The sequence below is a fragment of the Saccopteryx bilineata genome, chromosome 12 (genome assembly GCF_036850765.1).
Source record: "Saccopteryx bilineata isolate mSacBil1 chromosome 12, mSacBil1_pri_phased_curated, whole genome shotgun sequence".
In the NCBI taxonomy this organism is placed as follows: Eukaryota; Metazoa; Chordata; class Mammalia; order Chiroptera; family Emballonuridae; genus Saccopteryx; species Saccopteryx bilineata.
In genome coordinates this window covers 6,000,133-6,025,742 of record NC_089501.1, presented here as the reverse complement: position 1 = coordinate 6,025,742, position 25,610 = coordinate 6,000,133, and the positions used below count along the sequence as shown (strand labels likewise).

Below are 25,610 nucleotides of genomic sequence, written 5' to 3'. Positions count from 1 at the left end.
TTTTCAGTTATTGGCAGTGATTCACTAACATTGTTTAGATTCACTAACATTCTTCGTTGGGGAAAGTCAATATAGACTATAGAAAAGTCAAAAGAGTCTTAGATATTGTATTATATTAACATATGATTAACTATAATGTTTAAAAATAATTGCTACCTATTTTGTGGTACAGCACTAATTGAATCTAACAGAATTTATATGTAATACAAGTACATGAGTACATTAGCATGTTAATATTAAAATACATTTTAAGAGCACAGAAATGACACTAATACATTTGGTTAAAATAGTTCTTATAATTAAGATGAATTTCAATTTAGTACTGGCATCTTGTTTATGTATATTCCCAGTATAGAATGTATGACCAGTAGTCGTGGCCATTGTGGCCATTCACATGCAGGTTCTCATAGAATTTGGACAGACGGTAAAGAAACAGTGGAGCCAAAAACTGGCGGGCCATTCTTTTATTAAAGTCTCAAACCGGCTGATGAGCAAACACACAGGGCTCCCAAAGCCCTGACACATTCTCTGCTTCCACAACCAGGAGAATCTTCTCTGGTTCCTCCTAGAGTCAAAGGCCCCACCAGTCTTAGCAGAGCTTGCAAAGCTCTTCAGCTCTGGTTCCCCATCTGCACACCTCTTCTCTGCACAAACTGGCTTCTTCAGCACTCTGCATTCTCTCTGCTCTTCCTATAAAACATGGCTTCCTTCTCCTTCTCTTTTTAAACTCTCTGGTGCGAAAACCTCTCCTCTAGCAAACATTAGTAAGCCAGTGGCCCTTTCCAAGCAGGAAGGTAATTTGCAATTTCACAGATCACATACCTGGCGCTGCCCAGCGCCATTTTTTAACACTAAAAGTGAGCAGACTAAAAAATACAAATTTTAGAAACTCATTTGCCCAACATAGAGTTTAGAACTAATATAATGATTAAGGGTATTAATTTTAGTATCTATTTCTAACATAACCTAAAGGTAAAAACTTGAGGAATTTTCAAGTCTGATATAGCTCATGTAAGTAACAACACCTATTAGCATGCACATGGTCATGTTGTTTCCAAATCCTGAAAATAGAAATACATTGTAAAAATACAACTAAATTTGGTTTTGGGTGCTTCAGATTTAGAATTAAAGACTATATAGGCATTTTATAAGCAGTCTGGAGATTCAAAAACAGAAAAATCCGTAAAACATTGTAGCAAGGTGTAACAGTATTTTACCACCCTGGAATTAAGTTTCCTGGTAGCTGTCCCACTTGACATAGTAGAAAACCGGAAATTAAATTTAGAAGTCCCCTAAATGGCCAGAATCAACAAGTCCATGCACTAATGACTGCACATAAAATAGCCAATTGATCCCTTTCTCAGAGCCTGCTTACTTTTACTTTGGCAATTCATATTCGTTTGATGATCTGGTTTTCAAATATTTATTACTCCGAGCAATAAGGAGGAGGTAGAGGGGAGATAATAGACGCAGGCATTACTGAAGCGAGCCAAAGAAGTAATTTACAGCAAAGGAAGAAGTTGTATAAGAGAAGAAGCAATATAAAAACTGGAAAGAGGCCATTTAACGTAAAAGCAAATAGTATTATACATTTTAAGGCTGTTTTCTAGCCTAAGACATTAATTGATTTTCATAATCAGTTCAAACTATGAATCCTTAAGAACAGATTTTATATCAGTTTCCATCCATAATAGTAAAAATAATGTATAAATAATCTCTGAATTTGAAGACTTGGCTCTTCAAAATGTTTTCTAAAGTAATTGAGATTTTTCACTTTGGTACTATTGTTAGCCCCAGAAGTGCTAGAAAACAGCCATGGAGGTAAAGTGCAGGGCCCAGCATGACTTGGAGCTGAACATCCTCCTGACCTCTGTCTCATGAAAATGTACATCCCAGGTTTATTTCATAGCAGAACACATTTCTGTTTTATAATATATAATTACTAAAAACTGAGAAATCTCTTTATATAAGTTTCTTCTGTTATACCAAAATTCTTTGCCATATTATTGTCATCTTACTTAACAACTGTTGGGACTCTTATTTACTTTGAGGGCTCTTTTATTATTCTTTCTTTCCAAGGCCTTTTTCTTGTTGAATGTTGTTAGTTCATTCTGCTCACAGAGCCTCCTTATTCTAAAACAGGTCAATAGGTAGCAAAGTAGATGGGTAGGAGGGATACATAGATTGGTTTGATAAGACTAATGGGTTGCATTGATAGAGGACAAATAACAACACCTTGCTGTGTGATAAAGCTGCGTGATTCTTGTACCAAATGAGCATACCCCAGTTTATGTGAAGAGTCAATATGATGAATACTGAAACCATTTTGAACAGTGTAGTGTGCACAGGTATGTAATTAAAATCATGAGTTCTAGATTACAGGAACTGAGAAAAGAGACATAAAGTGAAGTCATGAAAAAAGGCTTGCTGAAAGAAATGTGAATAAATAAATATATAAGGGGGACTGAAGGGACAAACGATTGGATAAGTATGGTAGAACCTGATTATGGTAGACATAGAATGTTGATGAGAGGACTTAGATTTTTAATATCATAGATAATGAGAACTTGTAGGTTCTTGAACAGAGAGGTAGTATAATAAATGTAAGGTTAGCTGAAATACAGATACACCAACAATCAGTTTTACGTTGCAAACTTTCTTCCTTTCACCTCTCTGGGAGGGAAGGAGCAGGTGGATTTGGAAAGTAAAGATGATATGGGAGGGACAGATGAGGAGAGACAGACAGGAAGGGAGAGAGATGAAAAGCATCAATTCTTCATTGAGGCACCTTAGTTGTTCATTGATTGCTTTCTCATATGTGCCTTGACGGAGGTAGGAGGGACTACAGCAGCGCAAATGACACCTTGCTCAAGCCAGCAACCATGGGGTTATGTCTATGATCCCACACTCAAACAGAAAACAGATGGGGTGTTCATCTTACCCACTGAGGTACTTGGTACTTGGCACCTAAACTCATACTCTTTAAAAAAACTCTGTTGATGAACTATTGGCTCTTTTCCAGAAAAATACAAATGCGTTTAAAAATCTGCATATAATTTCAGGTTGTATACAGGCTCAGACTGAATGTTGAGAATTCCTGTATTAAACTCAGCTCTTTTGGGATAAAATTGTGTCTTCCATCTCTGTATTCCTATCATTTGCATCCCTAACATTCGTTGAATAAAGGAATAATGTTGTTATACCTGATTTTTTCTTTGTTCTGTGGCTCTTCATATTATAGTAAGAGCTACATATTGTTGAGCTCCTATCCTGTATCAGGTACTCTACCGGGCCCTTTGTTCACTATGTCTGCTTGTGTGTGTGTGTGTGTGTGTGTGTGTGTGTGTGTGTGTGTGTGTGTGTCAGAGACAGAGAAGGGGAGAGGGACAGATGAGGAGAGACAGACAGGAAGGGAGAGAGATGAAAAGCATCAATTCTTCATTGAGGCACCTTAGTTGTTCATTGATTGCTTTCTCATATGTGCCTTGACAGAGGTAGGAGGGACTACAGCAGCGCAAATGACACCTTGCTCAAGCCAGCAACCATGGGGTTATGTCTATGATCCCACACTCAAACCAGCAACCCTGTGCTCAAGCTGGTGAGCCTATGCTCAGGCCAGATGAGCCCTTGCTCAGGCCAGTGACCTTGGGGTTTCAAACCTGGGTCCTCTGTGTCCCAGTGCAATGCTTTTTTCACTGTGCCACTGCATGGTCAAGCCACTGTGTTTGCTTTTATTATAACTTTTTTTTGTGTGTGTGTATTTTTCTGAAGCTGGAAACGGGGAGAGACAGTCAGTCTCCCGCATGCGCCCGACCGGGATCCACCCGGCACGCCCACCAGGGGGCGACGCTCTGCCCACCAGGGGACCATGCTCTGCCCCTCTGGGAGGTCGCTCTGCTGCGACCAGAGCCACTCTAGCGCCTGGGGCAGAGGCCAAGGAGCCATCCCCAGCGCCTGGGCCATCTTTGCTCCAATGGAGCCTCAGCTGCGGCTATGGGAGGGGAAGAGAGAGAGACAGAGAGGAAGGAGAGGGGGAGGGGTGGAGAAGCAAATGGGCGCTTCTCCTGTATGCCCTGGCTGGGAATCGAACCCGGGACTTCTGCACGCCAGGCCAACGCTCTACCACTGAGCCAACCGGCCAGGGCCTATTATAACTTTTTTTTAAGGCAGATATTTTTATCCCCATTGTATAGGTGAAGAAATTGATACCAAAATCCCAAAGCAAATGGAGCAAAGATTTGGACTTATTTTTAAGTTTCTTTTTATGTGTTTAAATGTTTGCTCAAAACTTATCAGTGACAGAGACCTTCTTATCATTTTCAATTTCTAGAGTCTGGTACACTGTCTGGCACATCAGTAATTTTTAGTCAGTTTGGTTTAAGGAATGTAGGTGAATGACTGAATATATATATAACTGCCCTTTTTTTCTTAATTTATTATAGAGAGATTGAAGTTCTTATTATTTTCTTAAAGATTATAAGATATTCTAGGACAGAAATTTTATGTTTTATTTTTGGGGTCTTCAGTAGGTCATACATTTACCTGGCACGGGGTGAGCGCTCAGTGAATGTTTTTCTTTTAACTGATAATATATTGAAATCCTCTAAAAATGCAGCATTATTTAAATATAAATTGGTGAGATTAATGAATTCATTTAATAAGTATTTAGTACTTCTCTGTCATATCAACTGTCTTGATAGAGCTTACTGTTGAGCTAGATTTAACCTAGACAGTATGCTGGGGTCTAAAATTGTCTTGATTTAAGAAGACTATTGGGGTTTTTTTTTTTAATTCAGAAGTATAGTCATTGACTTATCTTTATGTTTTAATTATGCATTAGTTTATATGTTCTAAATATACTTGGATATTTTTCATTGTAGGTAATCTAAAACTCCTTTTAGAATAGTCTATATTGACTTATTCTTTTCAGTAGTGGAAATTTACCTAACTAGAAAAAATTATTTTAGATTTCTGATTAATTTTTTAAAAAACTGAAACGAGAAAACATAAAATATCTCATAAATTTTCAGAATCTATATTTTGGGCATACCTGAGGCAGGTAATTTGCTCGGTTTATGAAGAATCTTGGATTCTTCCACTTGGTCTGAAATTCAGTTCTAGTGTAGAGTCTATTTTTGAATGCTGATTTGGGGTTAAAAGACATATTTTTTGTATGTACTTGCATATCATAGTCTTCTCTGACCCTCAGCATGTAGGTATATATGGGTAAAACAGGTAAGAGTATTTCCATTTTAGATACAAGTTACCTAAACCAGATTTCCCAGGGATTGTATTGTTTTCCAACTCTGTCACAGTTGTGTTACTTAAGACTAGGATTTAAAGTTTAAACTAGTTCCAAAAAATGCCAAATTCATCAGGGTAGCATCTTTAAATATTAAATGGTGTGATACTTATCTCTGATCACATTAAATGCAATGGTGTACATTTCATTTTTGTTTAGGTAAATATGCTGAAGATATATTTGGAGAATTATTCAATGAAGCACATAGTTTTTCCTTCAGAGTTAACTCATTACAAGAACGTGTGGACCGTTTATCCGTTAGTGTTACACAACTTGACCCTAAAGAAGAAGAATGTAAGTTTATTCATATTATATTTTCTTAGGTTAGGTGAAATGAGTGAAGTATTTAAGAACAGTATTAAACACAAATTTGTTACAAGTCTTTTCTACCCGTGACCTTTGGTGTGCATGTTGTTATAAATCAGTAAATTATCTGTAGATGCCATTGGCATGACTTTCCTGGCTTTTTTATCTACTTATTTACTTTCTTTTTGAACTCTTCTTTTTATATATGAAATAGCTCTTGAGTTTTTGACATAAAAATTTTTAGCCAGCTTTCGTCCATTCTCTTTATCTTTTCTTCCTTACAATTTGTTTGTATACTTTGTCTTAGAAATAAAAATTAATTGAAAATTACTTGAAATTCTAAGTAAATTAAAATTGATTCTGTAAAAATGTATTTCTTTTAATAGGCTTTTGTGGGCGCATATGTTAAATTGCTAAAATCTGATCTAGTTATTTGACTGTTACTTCCCACTTTAAAAGACTAAAAAAATACGAACAAACCCAAATTGCCAATATGTAGGGCAAAAATGTTTCATATTGAGATTTAGACCAGGGATATAAGGTAAGGAACAAAATAAATTTTAAAAGACCCACATTATAGACTAAAATAATGTTAGAAACTTAGTGGTAAAACAGTATTTCGTGCCTTGATCGAATACAGTGAATGCTAATGTTTCTCAAACTTCTTTCTTTTTTTTTTAAAAAAAAACAAAAGAAATGAAACTCTTAAGGACATAATTTTCACTTACCCTACAGTTATTTAATGTGAATTTTTTATAACACTTTCTTCAATAAATATTTTTTGAATAACATTTTTAGTATAAATGCAAGTTATATAAGAGATTTAAACTTGAACAGTAAGTATATTAAAGAATACTGGAAAAAAGTAAAAAGTAGAATGTAGTGATAGATGTCTTAGTGATTGAACCAACACATCCTTTGGCATAACCTAATTTAATGCCTAAATAAGGAGAGGCAAATACTATGTAAAGCTTCTACTGCTTGCAAAGCCATAAACTCATAAGTCTGGTTGTGAAAAAAACCAAACAGCATCTTTTTTTTAACAGTTTTATCGAGATGTAAATAAATATATGCTACAGTTAGCTCGTCTAAAGTTAAATTGTTAAACTGTGGATTTTAGCATATTCAGAGTTATGCAACTATCTCCACATCAATTTTAGAATACTGCATCATTCCGAAAAGAAACCCTAGACCCATTAGTAGTCCCTCTGCATCTCTCTTTCCCCCCAAATTCAAGCAATCACTAATCTACTTTCTATCTCTATGGATTTGCCTGTTCTGGACATTTCATATGAGGGGGATCATACAATATGAGGTCTTTTGTGACTGGCTTCTTTCATGTAGCATAATGTTTTCAATATTAGTTCATGTTGTAGAATGTATTTACATTTCCCTGGTGGCTAATGATGTTGAGTGTTTTTTCATAGCCTATAAGCCATTTAGAGAGAAGTCACTCAGCAGGAAATGGTAGAGGTTGGATTTAAAACCAGGGTTTAAATGACTAATCAGCAATTGGTGTATCATTTTTGGAGAAATGTCTAGTCAGATCCTTTTACCATTTTAAATTGGGTTAATTTTCTTTTTATTGTTGAATTTTAAGAATTCTATATATAGTCTGGATCCAAGTCCCTTGTCAGATTTTATGATATGCAAACAATTCTCTATTCTATGGGTGTTTTTACTGGTATCCTTTGAAGCATATACATGTGCATTAGTCATACTTCTTGATATTCTTGAAACAAAATCATTGCTATTAGTGAAAAATTATTTTATGGCCATACTTTAAATATATCATTTACATAGGCCCTGGCCATTTGGCTCATTGGTAGAGCATTGGCCTGGCGTGTGGATGTCCCAGGTTTGATTCCTGGTCAGGGCACACAGGAGAAGCAGCCATCTGCTTTTCCACTCCTCCCCTTCTCGCTTCTCTCTCTCGTTCTCTCTCTTTCTTCCCCTCCTGCAGACATGGCTCAATTAGAGCGAGTCGGCCCTGGGCGCTAAGGATAGCTCCATGGCCTTCACCTGAGGTGCTAAGAAGATGCCCCAGACGGGCAGAACATTGCCCCCTACCCAGCCTGCTTGTCCAGTGAATCCCAGTCGGGGCACATGTGGGAGTCCATCTCTGACTCCCCTTCTCTCACTGAATAAACAAACAAACAAATCATTTACATCCAAAGTTTTTTTTTAAATAACTTAAATATGTTTTTTTGTGTGTGTTTTTTTTTTTTTATTTTTCTGTAGCTGGAAACGGGGAGAGACAGTCAGACAGACTCCCGCATGCGCCCGACCGGGATCCACCCGGCACGCCCACCAGGGGCTACGCTCTGCCCACCAGGGGGCGATGCTCTGCCCCTCTGGGGGGTCGCTCTGCTGCAACCAGAGCCACTCTAGCACCTGGGGCAGAGGCCAAGGAGCCATCCCCAGAGCCCAGGCCATCTTTGGTCCAATGGAGCCTTGGCTGTGGGAGGGGAAGAGAGAGACAGAGAGGAAGGAGGGGGGGGGGTGGAGAAGCAAATGGGCGCTTCTCCTATGTGCCCTGGCCGGGAATCGAACCCGGGTCCCCCGCACGCCAGGCCGACGCTCTACCGCTGAGCCAACCGGCCAGGGCCAAATAACTTAAATATTTAATATGTCATCTAATAATACAGAGATGCACATGCAGTTCTTATATTAACGGAAATAAAAATTAACATTTTATTTCAAAATACAGTTAAATTTTAACAAATATCTTAGCATTACTATTAAAATTGAAAATGAAAGTACAGATACCAATAAATAACTTATGATGTGTTTAAGTATTTGAAAAAATTCAAGCATGCTAACAACTATCAGATTATTTATAGTTTCCTTTAAAATGTGGACTCTAAGGCCATAAAATTATGTGGAGCAGTGGGTAAGAATTCAAAATATGAAATATGAACTTTTGGTTTTTGGGGTTTGTTTGTTTTTTTTACAGGGACATAGATATGTCAGAGAGAGGGATAAATAGGGACAGACAGACAGGAAAAGAGAGAAATGACATGCATCAATCATCAGTTTTTCATTGCCACACCTTAGTTGTTCATTGATTGCTTTCTCATATGTGCCTTGACTGCGGGCCTTAAGCAGACTGAGTAACCTCTTGCTGGAGCCAGCAATCTTGGGTCTAAGCTGGTGAACTATTTTTTTTTTTTTTTTTTGCTCAAGCCAGATGAGCCTGCGCTCAAGCTGGCGACCTCAGGGTCTTGAACCTGGGTCCTCTGCATCCCAGTCCGACGCTCTATCCACTGTGCCATGAAATATGAAATATGAACTCTTTAATTTGAAATTGTTTAGGCGATGTTGGATAGAAGCAATTTTCAAAAATTATTTAACCTAGATTTTGTAACTTGGTGTGCGAGTTCAAACAAAGTAGCATCATGTATACAATACTGAATTATAGAGTGTAATATCATTATTTTTGTTTTTTAATTACCATTTAATAATAAGTAATCATGAGAACTAATATAATTCAGAATTATAAGTACATAAATATGGTTTTAAATAAAGATCTGTAGTTATATTTTAATTATATATGTTTATGAACATATTATGCTAACTTACTGTATTATATAATACTATTTAAATCAGAGGTCCCCAAACTTTTTACACAGGGGCCAGTTTACTGTCCCTCAGACCGTTGGAGGGCCGCCACATACAGTGCTCCTCTCACTGACCACCAATGAAAGAGGTGCCCCTTCCGGGAGTGCAGGGGGGGTGGGCACATGCACGGACCGTAGTTTGGGGACACCTGATTTAAATGATAGTAAATGTCATTGTTGGCAGCTGGAAGAGGTTTTGTCACAGTGGTCTGTTAACAAATAGGACAAATGATAAGTGAGAAGAGTTGACAGAAGAAGCACTCGCTACTTTGCGTGGCCTTTACATGTTTTCTAAGAAAGTTTTGGGAGGATGAACACTGACTTCCATCAGGTGAGCGAGTGGCAAGAATCTGACCCATTGTGGTGACAGAAAGCAGAGGCCGCTTTGACAGGAGCCAGATGAACAGCACGTGGTATCACAGCAAAAGGATCAACCTCAAAGGCAGATTTGGGTTTTCTAATCAGACTTTATGGCATATTAACCATTTTGCCTTGAGTCAGTTACATGTTTTCTAGCCCTAGTTTTCTTATGTTTAAAAATGTGATAATAATTCTTATCTCATTGAATTATAAAGATTAAATAAAATACAAATTAATGAAAGCATCTAGAACATATAAGAGCAATAATACTGTAAGTATATAATATAAATATAATACTATAATTATATATAATATATGTATAACATATATAATTATTATAATGACTATCATAGTCATTACATATCTCTCATACTACTTTTTAGTGATAGTAAAAAAAAACTTAATTTCTTTGCATTTCATGTTGGTGTTTCTGAGTGTGCTGCCAGCTGTGCGGCGGTGGAGTTGCCGGGAATGCAGCCACGGTGTGGCCATGGCATACACAGACTCACCGCCGCAGCCTGGTCCATAGAGCCAAACATTCATGTGGAGTGAACTTTACTTATGAGGATAATAGAGATAATACTATTTAAGGAGAAAAATAATTAAAGAATTGTTATGATTGTTTAGTACTGACCTTGCTATGGTATTATAAAGCATTTGTTTGTATACTTAAAGCCATATTTAATATGTAAAAAAATCATCTAATTTTTTAATATCAGGAAGTCACTCTAAGAGTTAAAATGTAGTATTTTGGTACATTTCTTAATATGCTGCATAGTCCAAAATAAATTGAGTAAATGAAGTTATTTTGAATCATCATATATAAGATAGGACTGTGCTAGTTACTGGACATACTTGTGCAAAAACAGTCTCAGTCTTCAAGAACTTACAGCTAAGTAGAGATGCTTACAGTACAAGATAAAAGATAAGTGAATTAGACATTAATATAGATTTCCCAGCACTTGAAAATATTTTCTTTAAACTTTAACTTATTATATATGTATAATATATACAGGGGGTCCTCAGGTGACAACCCAGTTCTGTTCCTACGACAGTGATGTAACCCAAATTTTCCTTTTTTTTTTTTTTTTTTTTTTTGTATTTTTCTGAAGCTGGTAACGGGGAGAGACAGTCAGACAGACTCCCGCATGCGCCCGACCGGGATCCACCCGGCACGCCCACCAGGGGGCGATGCTCTGCCCATCAGGGGGCGATGCTCTGCCCCTCTGGGGCGTCGCTCTGTTGTGACCAGAGCCACTCTAGCGCCTGGGGCAGAGGCCGAGGAGCCATCCCCAGTGCCCGGGCCATCTTTGCTCCAATAGAGCCTTGGCTGCGGGAGGGGAAGAGAGAAGAAGGAGAGGGAGAGGGGTGAAGAAGCAGATGGGCGCTTCTCCTGTGTGCCCTGGCCGGGAATCGAACCCGGGACTTCTGCACGCCAGGCCGACGCTCTACCACTGAGCCAATCGGCCAGGGCCTGTAACCCAAATTTCGGTGTAAGTTGAAACACGACTTACATTCATGTAAGCCTAACATGAATGGAACACCTGCACTTTTAACAGTCCAAAATGGTGCAGGTAAACATACTGGGGGATGCCAACTCCTTTACTCGTGAGCTTACTGCATATTCTTCCGCTATGCGCAACCAAACTAGGTTGCCCACGTAGTCTGTAAGTACGACACTAATGGCATAAGCCGAAACACTTATGTCTCAAATTTTTAAGTTTTTATGGGCATGAGCATCGTAAACTCAAAACATCATATGTCGAGACTGTTGTAACCCAAAGACCCTTGTTTAGTCATTATAGCATAGAAATCAACAGTATATTTAGCCCAGAATGCTACTGATAACTAAGTAATTCCTTCAGTGTTACTGGTATAATCTAAATAAAAGTAATAAAGGGGGATGGGGAAAAAATTATGGAAAAAGGAAGAAGAGATGTTGGTAGGGGCTGGGGGTGGCAGGTGGAGAAAAGGGAAAGGTGTGTTTGTTGGCAGATACAGATGCGCTTCAGGAGTTGTTAGAGCCTCTGATCCTTAGAAATCAAAGGTTGCATTAAGACTCATCTGACTGGGAAAATTGAGCACAAAATGATATAGGATATAATGATAGAACATTTAAAATATGGCTCCTGATTCATAAACCACTACAGTCACAACCTCCTGAGCCATGCTGACTTTTAAACAAATATAGTATGTGCATGTGTTCTTATGTTGAATCATCTTAGTAAAATAAACAAAATACATTGTTGATTTTTGTTTTTAGTGTCTTTGCAAGATATAACGATGAGAAAAGCTTTCCGGAGTTCTACAATTCAAGATCAGCAGCTTTTTGACCGCAAGACTTTGCCTATTCCATTACAAGAGACGTATGATGTTTGTGAACAGCCTCCACCTCTCAATATACTCACTCCTTATAGGTCAGTAGGCTAATAAATAAGAAGGTTGGTTATTTATCTCAGACCAAGTTCAGTTAGGTAACAGTCTGCCTTTAAATGCTGAATCCCCAAACATTCTTCATTTTACTGGGCTCCTGACCAGTAAATAATCCTTCTTATCCACCACTTTTAGAAGATATTTGCTTTATCACTGAGTTCCCAAAGGTCTGGCATACAGAAGGCAAGGGACTTGTTTTCACAAGTATTATTAATAAGAAAAGACAATGGCAAACTTAGAACTATGAAGGGCTAAGGGGTTAATATTTTATTTTTAATTTAATTTCTAATCAGATGGAAAATAAAAAATAAAGAGCTCAATATTCTACCACACTCAAAAAATAAATATTATTTTTGCTTGTCTTATCCACTCTTGATCTGTATGCATTAAATTTACATAATGAGTATAGTATTTTTCAAATGTATTTTACCATTTAAATTAAAATCTAGACTATTTCAGCCCTTTTTGGAGTCATTTTACATGATTTATTAAAAGGGTATTTAAGATGCATACGCATATTCTGAATAAAATGGTACTTGGATACTTACTTATTTGGAACTATATGCAAGTCATTTGGCTATCAATAACTCTGTTACTAAAGAGTGACTATTAGGTGGTATTTTTGGAGTGCAGTAAGATAATAATTGGCAGAAACCCTGTATAATTTCTGTATTCTAAATGATATTATTGTTCTTTTAGACTTTTATTTTTGGCAGGACCATTTGTAATTATTGGAATTTCTCAAAGAACTTTTAGGAAACTTGGTATTCAGCAGAAGTTAGGGATGAAAATTGTCCAGCTGTACTTTTTTTTTTTTTTTTTTTTGGTATTTTTCTGAAGTGAGAAGCAGGGAGGCAGAGAGACAGACTCCCACATGTGCCCAACCGGGATCCACCCGGCATGCCCACTAGGGGGCAATGCTCTGCCTATCTGGGTTGTTGCTTCATTGCAACCGGAGCCGTTCTAGTGCCTGAGGCAGAGGCCATGGAGCCATCCTCAGCGCATGGGCCAACTTTTTTCTGATGGAGCCTTGGCTATGGGAGGGGAAGAGAGAAATAGTGAGAAAGGAGAGGGGGAAGGGTGGAGAAGCAGATGGGTGCTCCTCCTGTTGCCCAGGGCAGGAATCGAAACTCGGACTTTAATACGGTGGGCCGACGCTCTACCATTGAGCCAGCCAGCCAGGGCCTGTCCATTTGTACCTTAAATTGTTAACACCAACTCTGAAAAACATCTGGTTTTCCATTTTTCTTAATTTTCTGTCTGACTTGTGAGAAATGTTCTATTGGTGCAGTATTCTCATTTATTTTGCCACTAGTTTTACATATGCTCTATTTTATTAATGTAAGAGAAGGAACTTTTCTGATTGCCTCAGTCTTACTAATAAATAATTTAATTGATATTTTAAATTTCAGAGATGATGGTAAAGAAGGTTTAAAGTTTTATACCAATCCTTCGTATTTCTTTGATCTATGGAAAGAAAAAATGTTGCAAGATACAGAGGATAAGAGGAAGGAAAAGAGGAAGCAGAAGGTATTACAAGATATTCAAAAGCTTGAAGTTAGTTTCCATGTATTTATATTTTTCTATTATACAAATAGAATGTTATTTAGTCCTGTACTTTGACAGTTTTATTTTTTTTGAGTCTATATCAGGGGTCCCCAAACTTTTTACACAGGGGGCCAGTTCACTGTCCCTCAGACTGTTGGAGGGCTGGACATTAAAAAAAAACTATGAACAAATCCCTATGCACACTGCATATATCTTATTTTAAAGTAAAAAAACCAAAACAGGAACAAATACAATATTTAAAATAAAGAACAAGTACATTTAAATCAATAAACTGACCAGTATTTCAATGGGAACTATGCTCCTCTCACTGACCACCAATGAAAGAGGTGCCCCTTCTGAAAGTGCGGCGGGGGCCAGATAAATGGCCTCAGGGGGCTGCATGTGGCCCGCGGGCCGTAGTTTGGGGACCCCTGGTCTATATAATCAAACTCTCCCAGTTTCATACCTATTCAGTGCAGTTCGATGTGGGCTCACACACAGATTTTTTAGGGCTCCTTAGGTAGCTATCCCGTATAGCGTCTACAGACTCGTCACTGACTGATGGCCTACCAGAATGGGGTTTCTCCACCAAACTGCTGGTTTCCTTCAACTGCTAATCCCACCGAGTAATGTTATTCCTATGTGGTGGCGCTTCATTATAAATCTGCCAATATTCACGTTGCACTTTGGTGTCACAGATTTGAATTTAGTGAGCCACAGAACACACTGAACTTTCCTCTGTACCGTCCACATCTCAACTGGCATGACTGTGGGCTGCTCCGCTGTATACACGGTGTTACGTTATCATCTGCGCATGCGCACATGCTGCCGTATCATCCTACCGAAACTGGGAGGGTTTTCCTTTTATTTGGTGCAGATTTCACATTTCTATCGTCTTTTGTTGCTTTCCTGTGACCGGTCAAGTGTGCACCATGACTTTACGGACACACTGTATATTACACAACTCACAAAAATTAGGGAATATTTTATTGCTTCATATTTGTTTTGAAATATTTCCTAATTTTTGTAAGCAGTATATAATTAGATTTTTATGTTATGGTGTGATAGTGCCATAATAGAGGTGTACACAAAAATAGCACCTGCTTTAAACCGAGGACAGGGCTGGTAAACACTACCAACAAAGCTTATGATGCGTCTTGAACAATGAGTAGGTATTAAGTGGGCCAGAGAAGAGGAGGGCATTCTAGTAAGAAGAAACAAAGCGATATTGTGCAGATACTGATAAAGTAGATTAAGCTAATATTTTCTAACCATAGAGCATATTCTGAGTGTCTTGGAAAGGTTATTACACTCTCACTAAATTCCTGTTATCTGACTGCTATGTTGTCATTTTCCACTTTCTGATGAAATTTGCTTCGGTTTATTTTATTCCATGTTGATAGCTAGAAATACAGAAGGCGGAAGCATTGTTGGATTCAGTCGGAATTATGAAGGAGGCAGTCTATCTTCATCACCCCTGTTTCTCCTGTAGTTCTCTCTACTCTCCCTCAGCCCCAGTTTCCCATAATTCATTCTTATCTCCTCACTAGACAGTATCCCAGTGTTCTAGCTTGAGTTTGCAAACTGGTGACTGGCAGCCCAGACAGCACCTGCAAGCAGTGTTTTTTATTTGACAACCAAGTGGTTTTAAAGTTTTTAAACTAAAAAGCTTTAAATAGACATGCCTGTCTTCCCCATCTTATACCCTCTTCTCTTCATTTATGTTATCTGCTTGGCTCCTTTGGGCATTTATTTGGTTTTGTTATACCTACTCTAGACCTTTCTGTGCTTTCTTCCACAATTTAAATCACTTCTTGTTTTATTTTTTAAATACCCTGTTTTCTATTGAGTGATACAGTTATAATGAGTTAATTAGACAATTAGATTTTTTCTTATATATTGTCCATCCACTTGGTGACTTTCCAGATAACTAACATACCTTAGTAAATTTTCAGGTTTTGGGTGGAGGTAGACAGTGCCATTAATGGTAGAAATTCCATTCATTATAGCAAAATCTAATAGATATGGTAGCAGAGGTGGTGAAAGGAGTTTCTGGCCTCACAGTTTATTACTTAAGCATACTGTTTTTATCTGGTACATCAGTTTTAATTAGAGATTAAAGAAACATAAGGAGAAACTATTACAAGCAAACTAAGATTTAACTCTGAATGTACAAATGAACTGTCTCTTTGTTACTTTTACTATATTATAACATTGTCTTTTTCAATATTGATATTAAATTATTTTGATTGCTACAACCTCTTTTTTTCAATGTAATGCTTCAGCATTTGGCTTTGTTTCAATTCATCTATTACAGCAAAAAAATCTAGATCGTCCTCTTGAACCAGAAAAAGTGCCAAGAGCACCTCATGACAGGCGAAGAGAATGGCAGAAGCTGGCCCAAGGTCCAGAGCTGGCCGAAGACGATGCTAATCTCTTACACAAGCATATTGAAGTTGCAAATGGCCCAGCCTCTCATTTTGAAACAAGGTCTCTTTTCTTTTTGTTTGTTTGGGTTTTTTTAAAATAAAATTAATGATAAAATACTGATGTTATTTCTAATATCTATACCTATAGGGGTTAGGTCCTGAACTGTTGAACTGGCAGACCGTGCTATAAGTAGAGAGATGATTTTGAAACCCTAAACACTGTGAGCCTACTGAAGTCTGGTTTGAGGCAGATTGTTATCATACTGGGACTTCAGTTTTGTCATCTTTAGAAAGCAGTGGTTGGAGTAGATGATCTTCAACATTGTTTTAGCTTTTATATAAAGTCTCAACTTCCTCTCAATATTTCAGACAGACTGCTAGAATTTCAAAATAGAGGAATGGGGTCTGGAATATTTTTTGAATTATTATTGTCTGAGTGTGTGTGTGTGTGTGTGTGTGTGTGTGTGTGTGTGTAAAATAGGAGTTGAGAAAGGATTATATTTTGTTTCCTTTTCTTTCTGACTTCCTTTCTATGCAATATCTCTCACTCAGATATATCAGGACAAAATTACTCGTCTCCTTTTGCAAAAGCATAGGACAGGACCTGTCCCTCTCTCTGTGGTTAGGAGCCCTATAAAAGTAGCATGCTACCATAACAAATATACTAGCATCATTCTGTGAAGAAATTTTGTATAATTGATTATAGTCACTATTAAATATATCATAGTTATTGATTTTTAAATGGAAAAGAGCTTAAGGTTTTCTTTTGAATAATGCATGTAAATCATTGGGCCATAAGTATGATATATTTTGACCTATTTTAGGAGTAATATACATGTAAGATACTATTTATATGCATTACTGAAACAAAGATACTGAGAGAATTGAAATGAAATAAATTAATCTATAAGCAAACATTTTTTTCTATTACTGTTAAATAATTGAGGTATTTAGCTGACCCACTAGTGTAAATACAATATTTCTAACTTGCTTTGTGCACATTTTTTAAATCCCATTTTTTCCCCAACATGTACTATAATCAGTAAATATTTGTGTCTTCACATACTCAAGATATCTAAAATTTTGCTTAAATCTTACCTTAACTCAGATGTGGCTGCATTACCTTTGAAAACACCAGCAAGACAAAAATGATGTAGTTAATCATGTCTGTGGTGCCAGCATCAAGGAGACCTTTCTCCATGGGTCTGACATTTGGAAGTCATTTAAGTTTAAGAGATCAATAAGATATCCTGATGGTGGAAAATTCCAGTTTTTATATTCTAACTTTTTGTCATTGGCATCTTCTTGTGAAGAAAAAAATGAAATAGATAGCTTTGAATGCAGTTTGCTAATAGTTAATTATTGTTTTTGCTTATAAGATGATATAAGTGATACTTTTTATCCTGAATTGAATTAATATTATATTATGAAATAATAAAACAACTGATGGTCATTAAATTAACCTGAATCAGCAAGAAAAATTTGCATTATGAACAGTTTTTGTTTTAAAAAGCAGAGTGTGTAATGAATTTCTGAAAGAAGTTTCTTAAATGTGGTTAAAATATTGGCACTGATAAAAGATAAACTTTACTATAGAACACTTTACTCCACCAATAATTCAAGAAAAATATACTGATATCGTATATATTTTTTAGACCTCAGACATATGTGGATCATATGGATGGATCTTACTCGCTTTCTGCCTTGCCATTTAGTCAGATGAGTGAGCTTCTGACTAGAGCCGAGGAAAGGGTCTTGGTCAGACCACATGAGCCACCTCCACCTCCTCCAATGCATGGAGCGGGAGATGCAAAACCTATACCCACCTGTATCAGGTATGTTGGCACAAGCACTTGATGTTTTATTTGAGGGGTTGGTGGCCTTTTTCTTTCAAAGGCCCACATGGTAAATATATATTTTAGGTTTTGTGGGCATATATTTGTGTCACAACTATTCACTTCTGCCATTGTTGCATGAAAGCATCAATGGACTATGTACATAATTAAATGAACACATTTGTATTTCAATAAAACTTTATTTACAAAAACAGGGAGTGGGGCAGATTTGGCATGTGGGAAGTCATTTTCCAGCCTCTGATAAGAGCTGACACACTCTTGGGAAAATATAACTAGTGAGAATTAAAAGATTAAAGTGCATTTCATTTTATTCTTACAGCTTTATTATGAAATACATGATGTGCAGTATAGTAGGTCCTTGAATAGCGTCATCTTGTTCTACATTGATGAACACTGAATAGAGGCCGTGTCCAGTTGGCTCTGGGGTAGAGCACTGGCCAGTATGTGGATGTTCTGGGTTCAGTTCCCAATCAGGGCACACAGGAGAAGCAACCATCTGCTTCTTCACCACTCCCCCCTTGTCTCTTGCTCTCTTCCCCTCCTGCAGCCATGGTTTGATTGGTTGAGTGAGTTGGCTTTAGGCGCTGAGGATGGTTCCTTGGCCTCTGCCTCAGGCACTAAAATATGGCTCTGTTGCTGTGCAATGGAGCAAGGGCCCAGAGGGGCAGAGCATCACCCCCTAGTAGGCTTGCCCAATGGACCCCAGTTAGGGTGGATAGGGGAGTCTGTCTCTCTGCCTCCCCTCTTCTCACTAAAAATAAACAAACTGATTAGATACTGTAAGAACTTAACCTACCAAAGTTAGCATGTGGTAAAATTGGTTTTGTTATGTCATTTTACTTAAAGTCATTGAACCTATCTACAGTGATAAGGAAGGACTTACTGTAAATTAATACAAATAAAAAAATTTGTAATGCATTAAGGGACTAAAAAATGGAAACCAAAGCTATGATTATAAATGTTAATTTGATATTAGGGAAAATATTCCAAGAATTTCAGAGGAAATAGGCAGTTGCTCATAGTACTTCAATAAAGCAATTTTGAAATTAATTTTGTCCATTGTTTTTGAAATTATAAATTTTTAAAGAGAAAGATCAGCTTTAAAAAAATCAAATGAGGCTTCTGTCACTGTCTTATTTGATTTTTCATGCTCAGGAAAAAAGAGGATTGAAATTTTCTTTTGTGGTTTATAATTAGTTGTCGCTGATTTAAATGAAATGATATACTGTATGATGAGTCTTAATAGCTTCGATATAAATACAGCTTTGTACTGGACACAATTATTGCTACAAATATTGTAATAGGATAAATGTTGAGTTATTACAGAGATTCCCATCACAGTGTAAAATTGAGCATTTTACATACCAAAATAAGCATAAACTGCTTGAGTGGATGTGCAAGTTGCATGAGAGGATGAGACCACACAGAATTTACTAAGTCTCACCTATTAATTTTCTTGTTGGTGAACTTTTAGTTCTCCTTTCATTCTAAATACTGCTGTAAATTTTTAGATTTTTGTAGGAACATGTCAGTGCATCTACTTTGATATAATTACTGATCGTCATTTATATTTGTGTGGTTAATTTTTTATCTTTTAATAACTTGCTAGGATCTCTTTATCATTTCAGTTCTGCTACAGGTTTGATAGAAAATCGCCCTCAGTCACCAGCTGCAGGCAGGACACCTGTATTTGTGAGCCCCACCCCCCCACCTCCTCCTCCACCTCTTCCATCCGCCTTGTCAACTTCTTCATTAAGAGCTTCGATTACTTCAACTCCTCCCCCACCAATACCTCCCCCACCGCCACCTCCAACCACTGCTTTGCAAGCTCCAGCAGTGCCACCACCTCCAGCTCCTCTGCAGATTGCCCCTGGAGTTCTTCACCCAGCTCCTCCTCCAATTGCACCTCCTCTAGTACAGCCCTCTCCACCGGTAGCTAGAGCTGCCCCAGTATGTGAGACTGTACCAGTTCATCCACTCCCGCAAGGTGAAGTCCAGGGGCTGCCTCCACCCCCGCCACCGCCTCCCTTGCCTCCACCTGGCATTCGACCATCATCACCTGTCACAGTTGCAGCTGTTACTCATCCTCCCTCTGGGCTACATCCAGCTCCATCTACTGCCCCAGGTCCCCATGTTCCATTAATGCCTCCGTCTCCTCCATCACAAGTTGTACCTGCTTCTGAGCCAAAGCGTCATCCATCAACCCTGCCTGTAATCAGCGACGCCAGGAGTGTACTTCTGGAAGCAATACGAAAAGGTAATTTCTTAGGGCCAATAAAAGCATTGCTATTGCAGCATTAGAAACTTTGTAATTTTTTGAATAAGGTTTTACTCATTTATAAAATTTCAAATGATCGTATTTTTATACAGATGGTCTTTAGAAAGTAAAGCTATGTTCAACTTACATTTTGAATAATTTTCAAGAAAATATATCACATTTAGTCATTTGATACCTAGTAGGGTTCATATAATGTTTATTGAATGAATGACTAATTAAAAGCATCAGATTTAAACATTCTAAAAATGTTAATCCCCCTTCTAGCCTGACCAGGCGGTGGCGCAGTGGATAGAGCAGCGGACTGGGATGCCGAGGACCCAGGTTCAAGACCCCGAGGTCGCCAGCTTGAGCGCAGGCTCATCTGGTTTGAGCAAAGCTCACCAGCTTGGACCCAAGGTCGCTGGCTCGAGCAAGGGGTTACTCGGTCTGCTGCAGCCCCACGGTCAAGGCACATATGAGAAAGCAATCAATGAACAACTAAGGTGTCACAACAAAAAACTAATGATTGATGCTTCTCATCTCTCTTCATTCCTATCTGTCTGTTTCTATCTATCCCTCTCTCTGACTCTCTGTCATTGTAAAAAAAAACAACAAAAAAAAATACCCTTCTATCATATTTAACATGTATATTAACTCCTTAAAAAAACTGCTGTCTTCTTGAGTGTCAAGGCTTTCCATCTGGTGTCTCAGCAACACCTGCTCTGCCTGCTCTACCAGATGCCTTTAAAGGACTAAGTTTCTTCCCTTAGTAACAACAAAAAAAGTCCTGACATATTCATTTATTTATTCTGGAAACATATCCTAAACACCTACTATATGCTAGGCACTGATAGTATAGAATGAATAAGAGTGCCTTTTTCTCTCCAAGTACCCAGGAGAATAAAGCCTCAAAAAATATAATCAAAAAGTATCATCTGGTTAATCCTTTTAGGATTTGGTGAGCAGGGAGGCACAATAGATTATCATGGTTTAATAAACTGTGGATATCCACTGGGATGTCTGGTAAATTCAACCATCTAATATCACAGGTAACATAATGAAGAAATTAACCTCTCTCTAAATATGATTCCTTCAAGATCTTTTTAATAGATCTTTTTATTTTTCTCTTACTATTTCTCATGGGTATTTGATTTTATCCCAGAAAGATTAATACTATCTAGTGTTTAGTATCTTGGTTTGCAATGAATGGTGTGGATTTACTCTGTCAGGTATTCAGCTACGAAAAGTGGAAGAGCAGCGTGAACAGGAAGCTAAACATGAACGCATTGAAAATGATGTTGCCACCATCCTGTCCCGCCGGATTGCTGTGGAGTATAGTGATTCAGAAGATGACTCAGAATTTGATGAAGTAGATTGGTTGGAGTAAGCAAAATGCATTGATAAATATTACAAAACTGAATGCAAATGTCCTTTGTGGTGCTTGTTCTTTGAAAATGTTTGGTCATTCCAGTATTTTGCTTTCTTTTCCTTAAGATAAATAACCCTTTCCCCTCCATAATTTTTGATTTCTAAGAAAAATATTAGCATACATTTCAAACTAAATGTTTTACAGTGGCTTATCTTTTTTATTTTTCCCTGAAAAGACTTAATTTGGTCAAATAAACCACTAAGTATTAAGCATGGACAGCTGTTAGAGTAGCAAATTCAGTTTTTTGATATATCTTAATTGTGCACTTTGTGAATTTTATTTAAAGAAAGCAACTGAGATTGAAATCTTGAGGGCAGCTGTATCTATTAATGAGCCTTATTCCATTTCTTGATTATGTTTTAAAAGAAGAAACACTGACTTGATTATATGGATACACTCGGAAGGTACATTTAGCTTGTAGTATGGAATTCTCTTAAAGGAATGCTTGAATTTTTTTAATTATTGTTTTATTGTTTTTAAATACTTGCCTTATTTGAATGTTTAGCAGTACTCCTTTCTACTTATATATCGTGTGGTATGATTTTGCTTGCCTATAAAAATTTAAAAGATTTCCATGTGAAATACTCTGACATAAGCATATATGTAACTTACATACCTGTTAAGAATAACAGTCTGATTTAATAAATGGTTCATTTTAAAAGTTCATGGGTGTTGTTCTTTGAAAAAAAGTATTTCTGAAAGGTTATCAAATAATATGAAGTAGGCTCTTAATACATAGCTAGTAAATGAAGATTTAAAAATCAATTTATGCTATCTAATTTCCTAATTGAACTGATTCACATTGTTGAGTGGAGAGGGTAACTTTTATATCATTTTCCCCTAAGGTCACAAAATCAGTATTTTTCAACTCCTTGTACTATTTTGGGGGAGGGGTAGATTTTTTTTAACGCCAGTAATACCTTTATACCAACATTCCTGTCATGCCTAAAATAATTTTCCTAAAAACAGACATAAGAGTGAAGAATATGCCACATGAGTACAAATGTTAAGTTATACATAGACTATTGTTGCTACTGTAGAAAAGTTTCAATGTCTATAGAAGAATTGTAACTCCTCACGCTCTTAAATTAAAATCTTAATTTGCTAATTTTAGCATACCTTGACTTCAGTTTAACATCCTTGAAATTCTATTTTACAACGATAAAATGAGTTGTGAATGTTTATACAAGTCCAGAGTCAGAGGTGGAGGGGAAGCAGCATTTATATCAGATTATTTAGTGTGAAGAAAACTCTAAATGAGGTTTTGGTAGATGACTATAAAAGTGACTGTAATTTTATCCTTGTCTCTATCTACTTGTTTTGCAATGCAATTTCCTACTCCTCCCATCAAGAGATGGGTTCTAATCCACACTCTTGAATCAGAGACTTCTTTTGGCCAATAACAGATGACAGAACTATGCTCAGGAGCCTGCTAGATCAGAAACTTCATGCAGAGAGCTATCCCAAGTGAGGCCGTCATAGACCAGCCAAGTACAAGCCAAGCCCAAGGGAACTGTTCAGCTGACCTATAAACTCATAAGCAAAAAAAAAAAAAAAAAAAAAAATGTTTATTGTCTGACACCTGAGTTTTGAGGTGGATTAGTTCACATAGTATTATTGTGCAATAGATAGCTGATATATGTGGTCATTGGTAACTGTTAGTTAATTTGGGGGTTATTTAGACAAATAACTGATGACTTGTAATCCTTGTATAATAGGAATGATGAACTAAGTTATATTGTAGCAATGCAGTTTAGATATAAAAAAAATTTCCTAATGCCTCGAATAAACAAAAAGATTTGCTTTGCTCCTTTAGTAGCTTTGCCAAGAACAAGAGATTACAATGGCCATTTGAGGTTTCTTTCCAACTTAACAAAACTTTATAGTGTTGCACTTAATTCAAGAAAATATGGCACAGTTTAAAGTTTGTCTTTTTAAGTGTGTGCTTATGGTCAAAAGGCGTAGCTAATAGTTTTTTTATAAAGCTCCATAATAGCCATATAACTAAAATGTAATGGTACTGGTGTTAGAGCAGTTAAGGGTGATAAAAAGAAATGGTTGAAGATTTCTTAATAATAGAAGTAAATCTGTTGCAACGCCTGGTAGTATGTATCCTAGACAGTTTATGATAGATTTCTTTTTGGTTTCTTTTTTTCCAACATTCCTGGAAGATAAGAAAGTGTCTACAGACTGAAGAGGCCATATATGTAGTATTGATTTTAAAATTAAAATAACCTTTCAGTCTAGATATTTAAATTAACTTGCTGAGAGAATTTTGGAACAAGTCATTCAGTGGTCGATTTCAATATCGTAAGAGGAATAAAGTTACTGGGTGATGACTACCTTTTTCTTATTGAATGATGTTACTATTCTACAAGGCCGTGCATAAGCATAGAGTCAGAAAAAAATGATTTTAATATCATGGGGAAGTAATTGGCTTCACTTGTTTTGGTTGAAGTCACCCCTTTGCCTCCGTATTACCAAATCTAATAAATACTCTTTAGTCCTTTAATTGATCTTTATTCTGTGTATACTCTACCTTCTTGAAGATATCAATTCCTCTGGCTTTTTTTGTGACCCTGTTTCTTCTCTTCCCAATAATGGGACAGAAGAAGGGGAGGGAAATCCTAGCAGCAGTGGAGTTTGGGGTGAAACTCAGTCCTTGTGGAGGGAAACAGAGTGTGTCTGTAACTTTTCCTACGTAAGGAGGGAGTCTTTGTAAGCTGCAGATTTATATATAAGGCATTTTAAGCTATAACCATTACTTTTCATAATTCATAATATATTTGGGCAGATGAGATTACTTCTGAAGTCATCACATTATAAATACTTATTAAAAGGTAAATCACAGAATTTTCATTTGGGTTGTATTCTATCAAGTATGAAACACCTCCCTTTATTCCCACCTTCAGAAAGCCCTAGAAGCCCTACCCTTTCTTCAACCATCTTCTCACATCCATGTTTTCATGGTGTGTTCTCAGATCACCACAACAGGAGTTCTTATTTCTTTTCAATTCCTCTAATTTTTTTTTATTTTAAGCTTTCTTCAAGTGATATTTAATGCCATTTTGCAACACAGTTACTACCTATTCGAGCTTGCCAAATAGATTACTCACAAGACAGCAGGTGCCTCGCCTAAAATAGGCAACTCGCAATATCTCTGTGTGAGCAGATTCAGAAATACCCCTTTTTATTTTCCATATTCTTTCCATGAGGGCTCTTAAAATCGTATCTTGTTAGACATTGCTGCTGTTTAAAATTTTTTTTCACCACTAATCTCAGTAATAAGATTGACCTAAAATTAGTCCTACCTTCATCAAAACTGTGTGTGCCCTAGCCGGCTGGCTCAGTGGTAGAGCGTTGGCCTGGCGTGCGGGGACCCGGGTTCGATTCCCGGCCAAGGCACATAGGAGAAGCGCCCATTTGCTTCTCCACCCCCCACCCCTCCTTCCTCTCTGTCTCTCTCTTCCCCTCCTGCAGCCAAGGCTCCATTGGAGCAAGGATGGCCCGGGCGCTGGGAATGGCTCCTTGGCCTCTGCCCCAGGCGCTAGAGTGGCTCTGGTCGCAGCACAGCGACGCCCCAGAGGGGCAGAGCATCGCCCCCTGGTGGGCAGAGCGTCGCCCCCTGGTGGGCGTGCCGGGTGGATCCCGGTTGGGCGCATGCGGGAGTCTGTCAGACTGTCTCTCCCCGTTTCCAGCTTCAGAAAAATACAAAAAACAAACAAACAAAAAAAAAACTGTGTGTGTAATTTAAGAAATAGAAAGCATCAAATTGACTCTTCTGGCCAAAAGGTGAAAGTTATTAATATTTCTGAAGTCATTTTTTTAGAACAGAGAACAAACTTAAGTATTTTAATTTATTGGGAATTCTCATGAATTACTTTAAAAACATAGCTTTATCTTTGCCCTTAGTAAACATACTACTGCTATTTGTTTGTCTTCACTCTACTACATTTATCTTGACCCAAGCTTTTTTAAAACTACCTCCTTAATCTGACAGAGGCAAAATTTAATTATTTAAAACTCCTAAGTCAGGGGTCAGGAGTCCTTTTGGCTGAGAGAGCCATGAA

At 37.4% G+C, this 25,610-nt stretch overlaps 1 protein-coding gene across 3 annotated transcripts in view; it reads left to right on the top strand.

Moving 5' to 3' along the window:
- The window catches only part of WASF1 (WASP family member 1), a 67,469-nt gene extending 45,265 nt beyond the window's left edge, over positions 1-22,204 (top strand). For 2 of the 3 annotated variants that reach the window (XM_066248406.1, XM_066248405.1), the window contains exons 3-9: positions 5,462-5,596; positions 11,852-12,005; positions 13,434-13,578; positions 15,887-16,059; positions 17,654-17,833; positions 19,483-20,111; positions 21,341-22,204. In XM_066248406.1, the coding sequence (XP_066104503.1) occupies positions 5,462-5,596; positions 11,852-12,005; positions 13,434-13,578; positions 15,887-16,059; positions 17,654-17,833; positions 19,483-20,111; positions 21,341-21,498 (1,574 nt within the window). In that variant the 3' untranslated portion in view covers positions 21,499-22,204. The remainder of the gene's footprint in view (positions 1-5,461; positions 5,597-11,851; positions 12,006-13,433; positions 13,579-15,886; positions 16,060-17,653; positions 17,834-19,482; positions 20,112-21,340) is intronic. The other variant, XM_066248407.1, reaches the window with a different exon arrangement.
- The last annotated feature ends 3,406 nt before the right edge of the window (positions 22,205-25,610 follow it).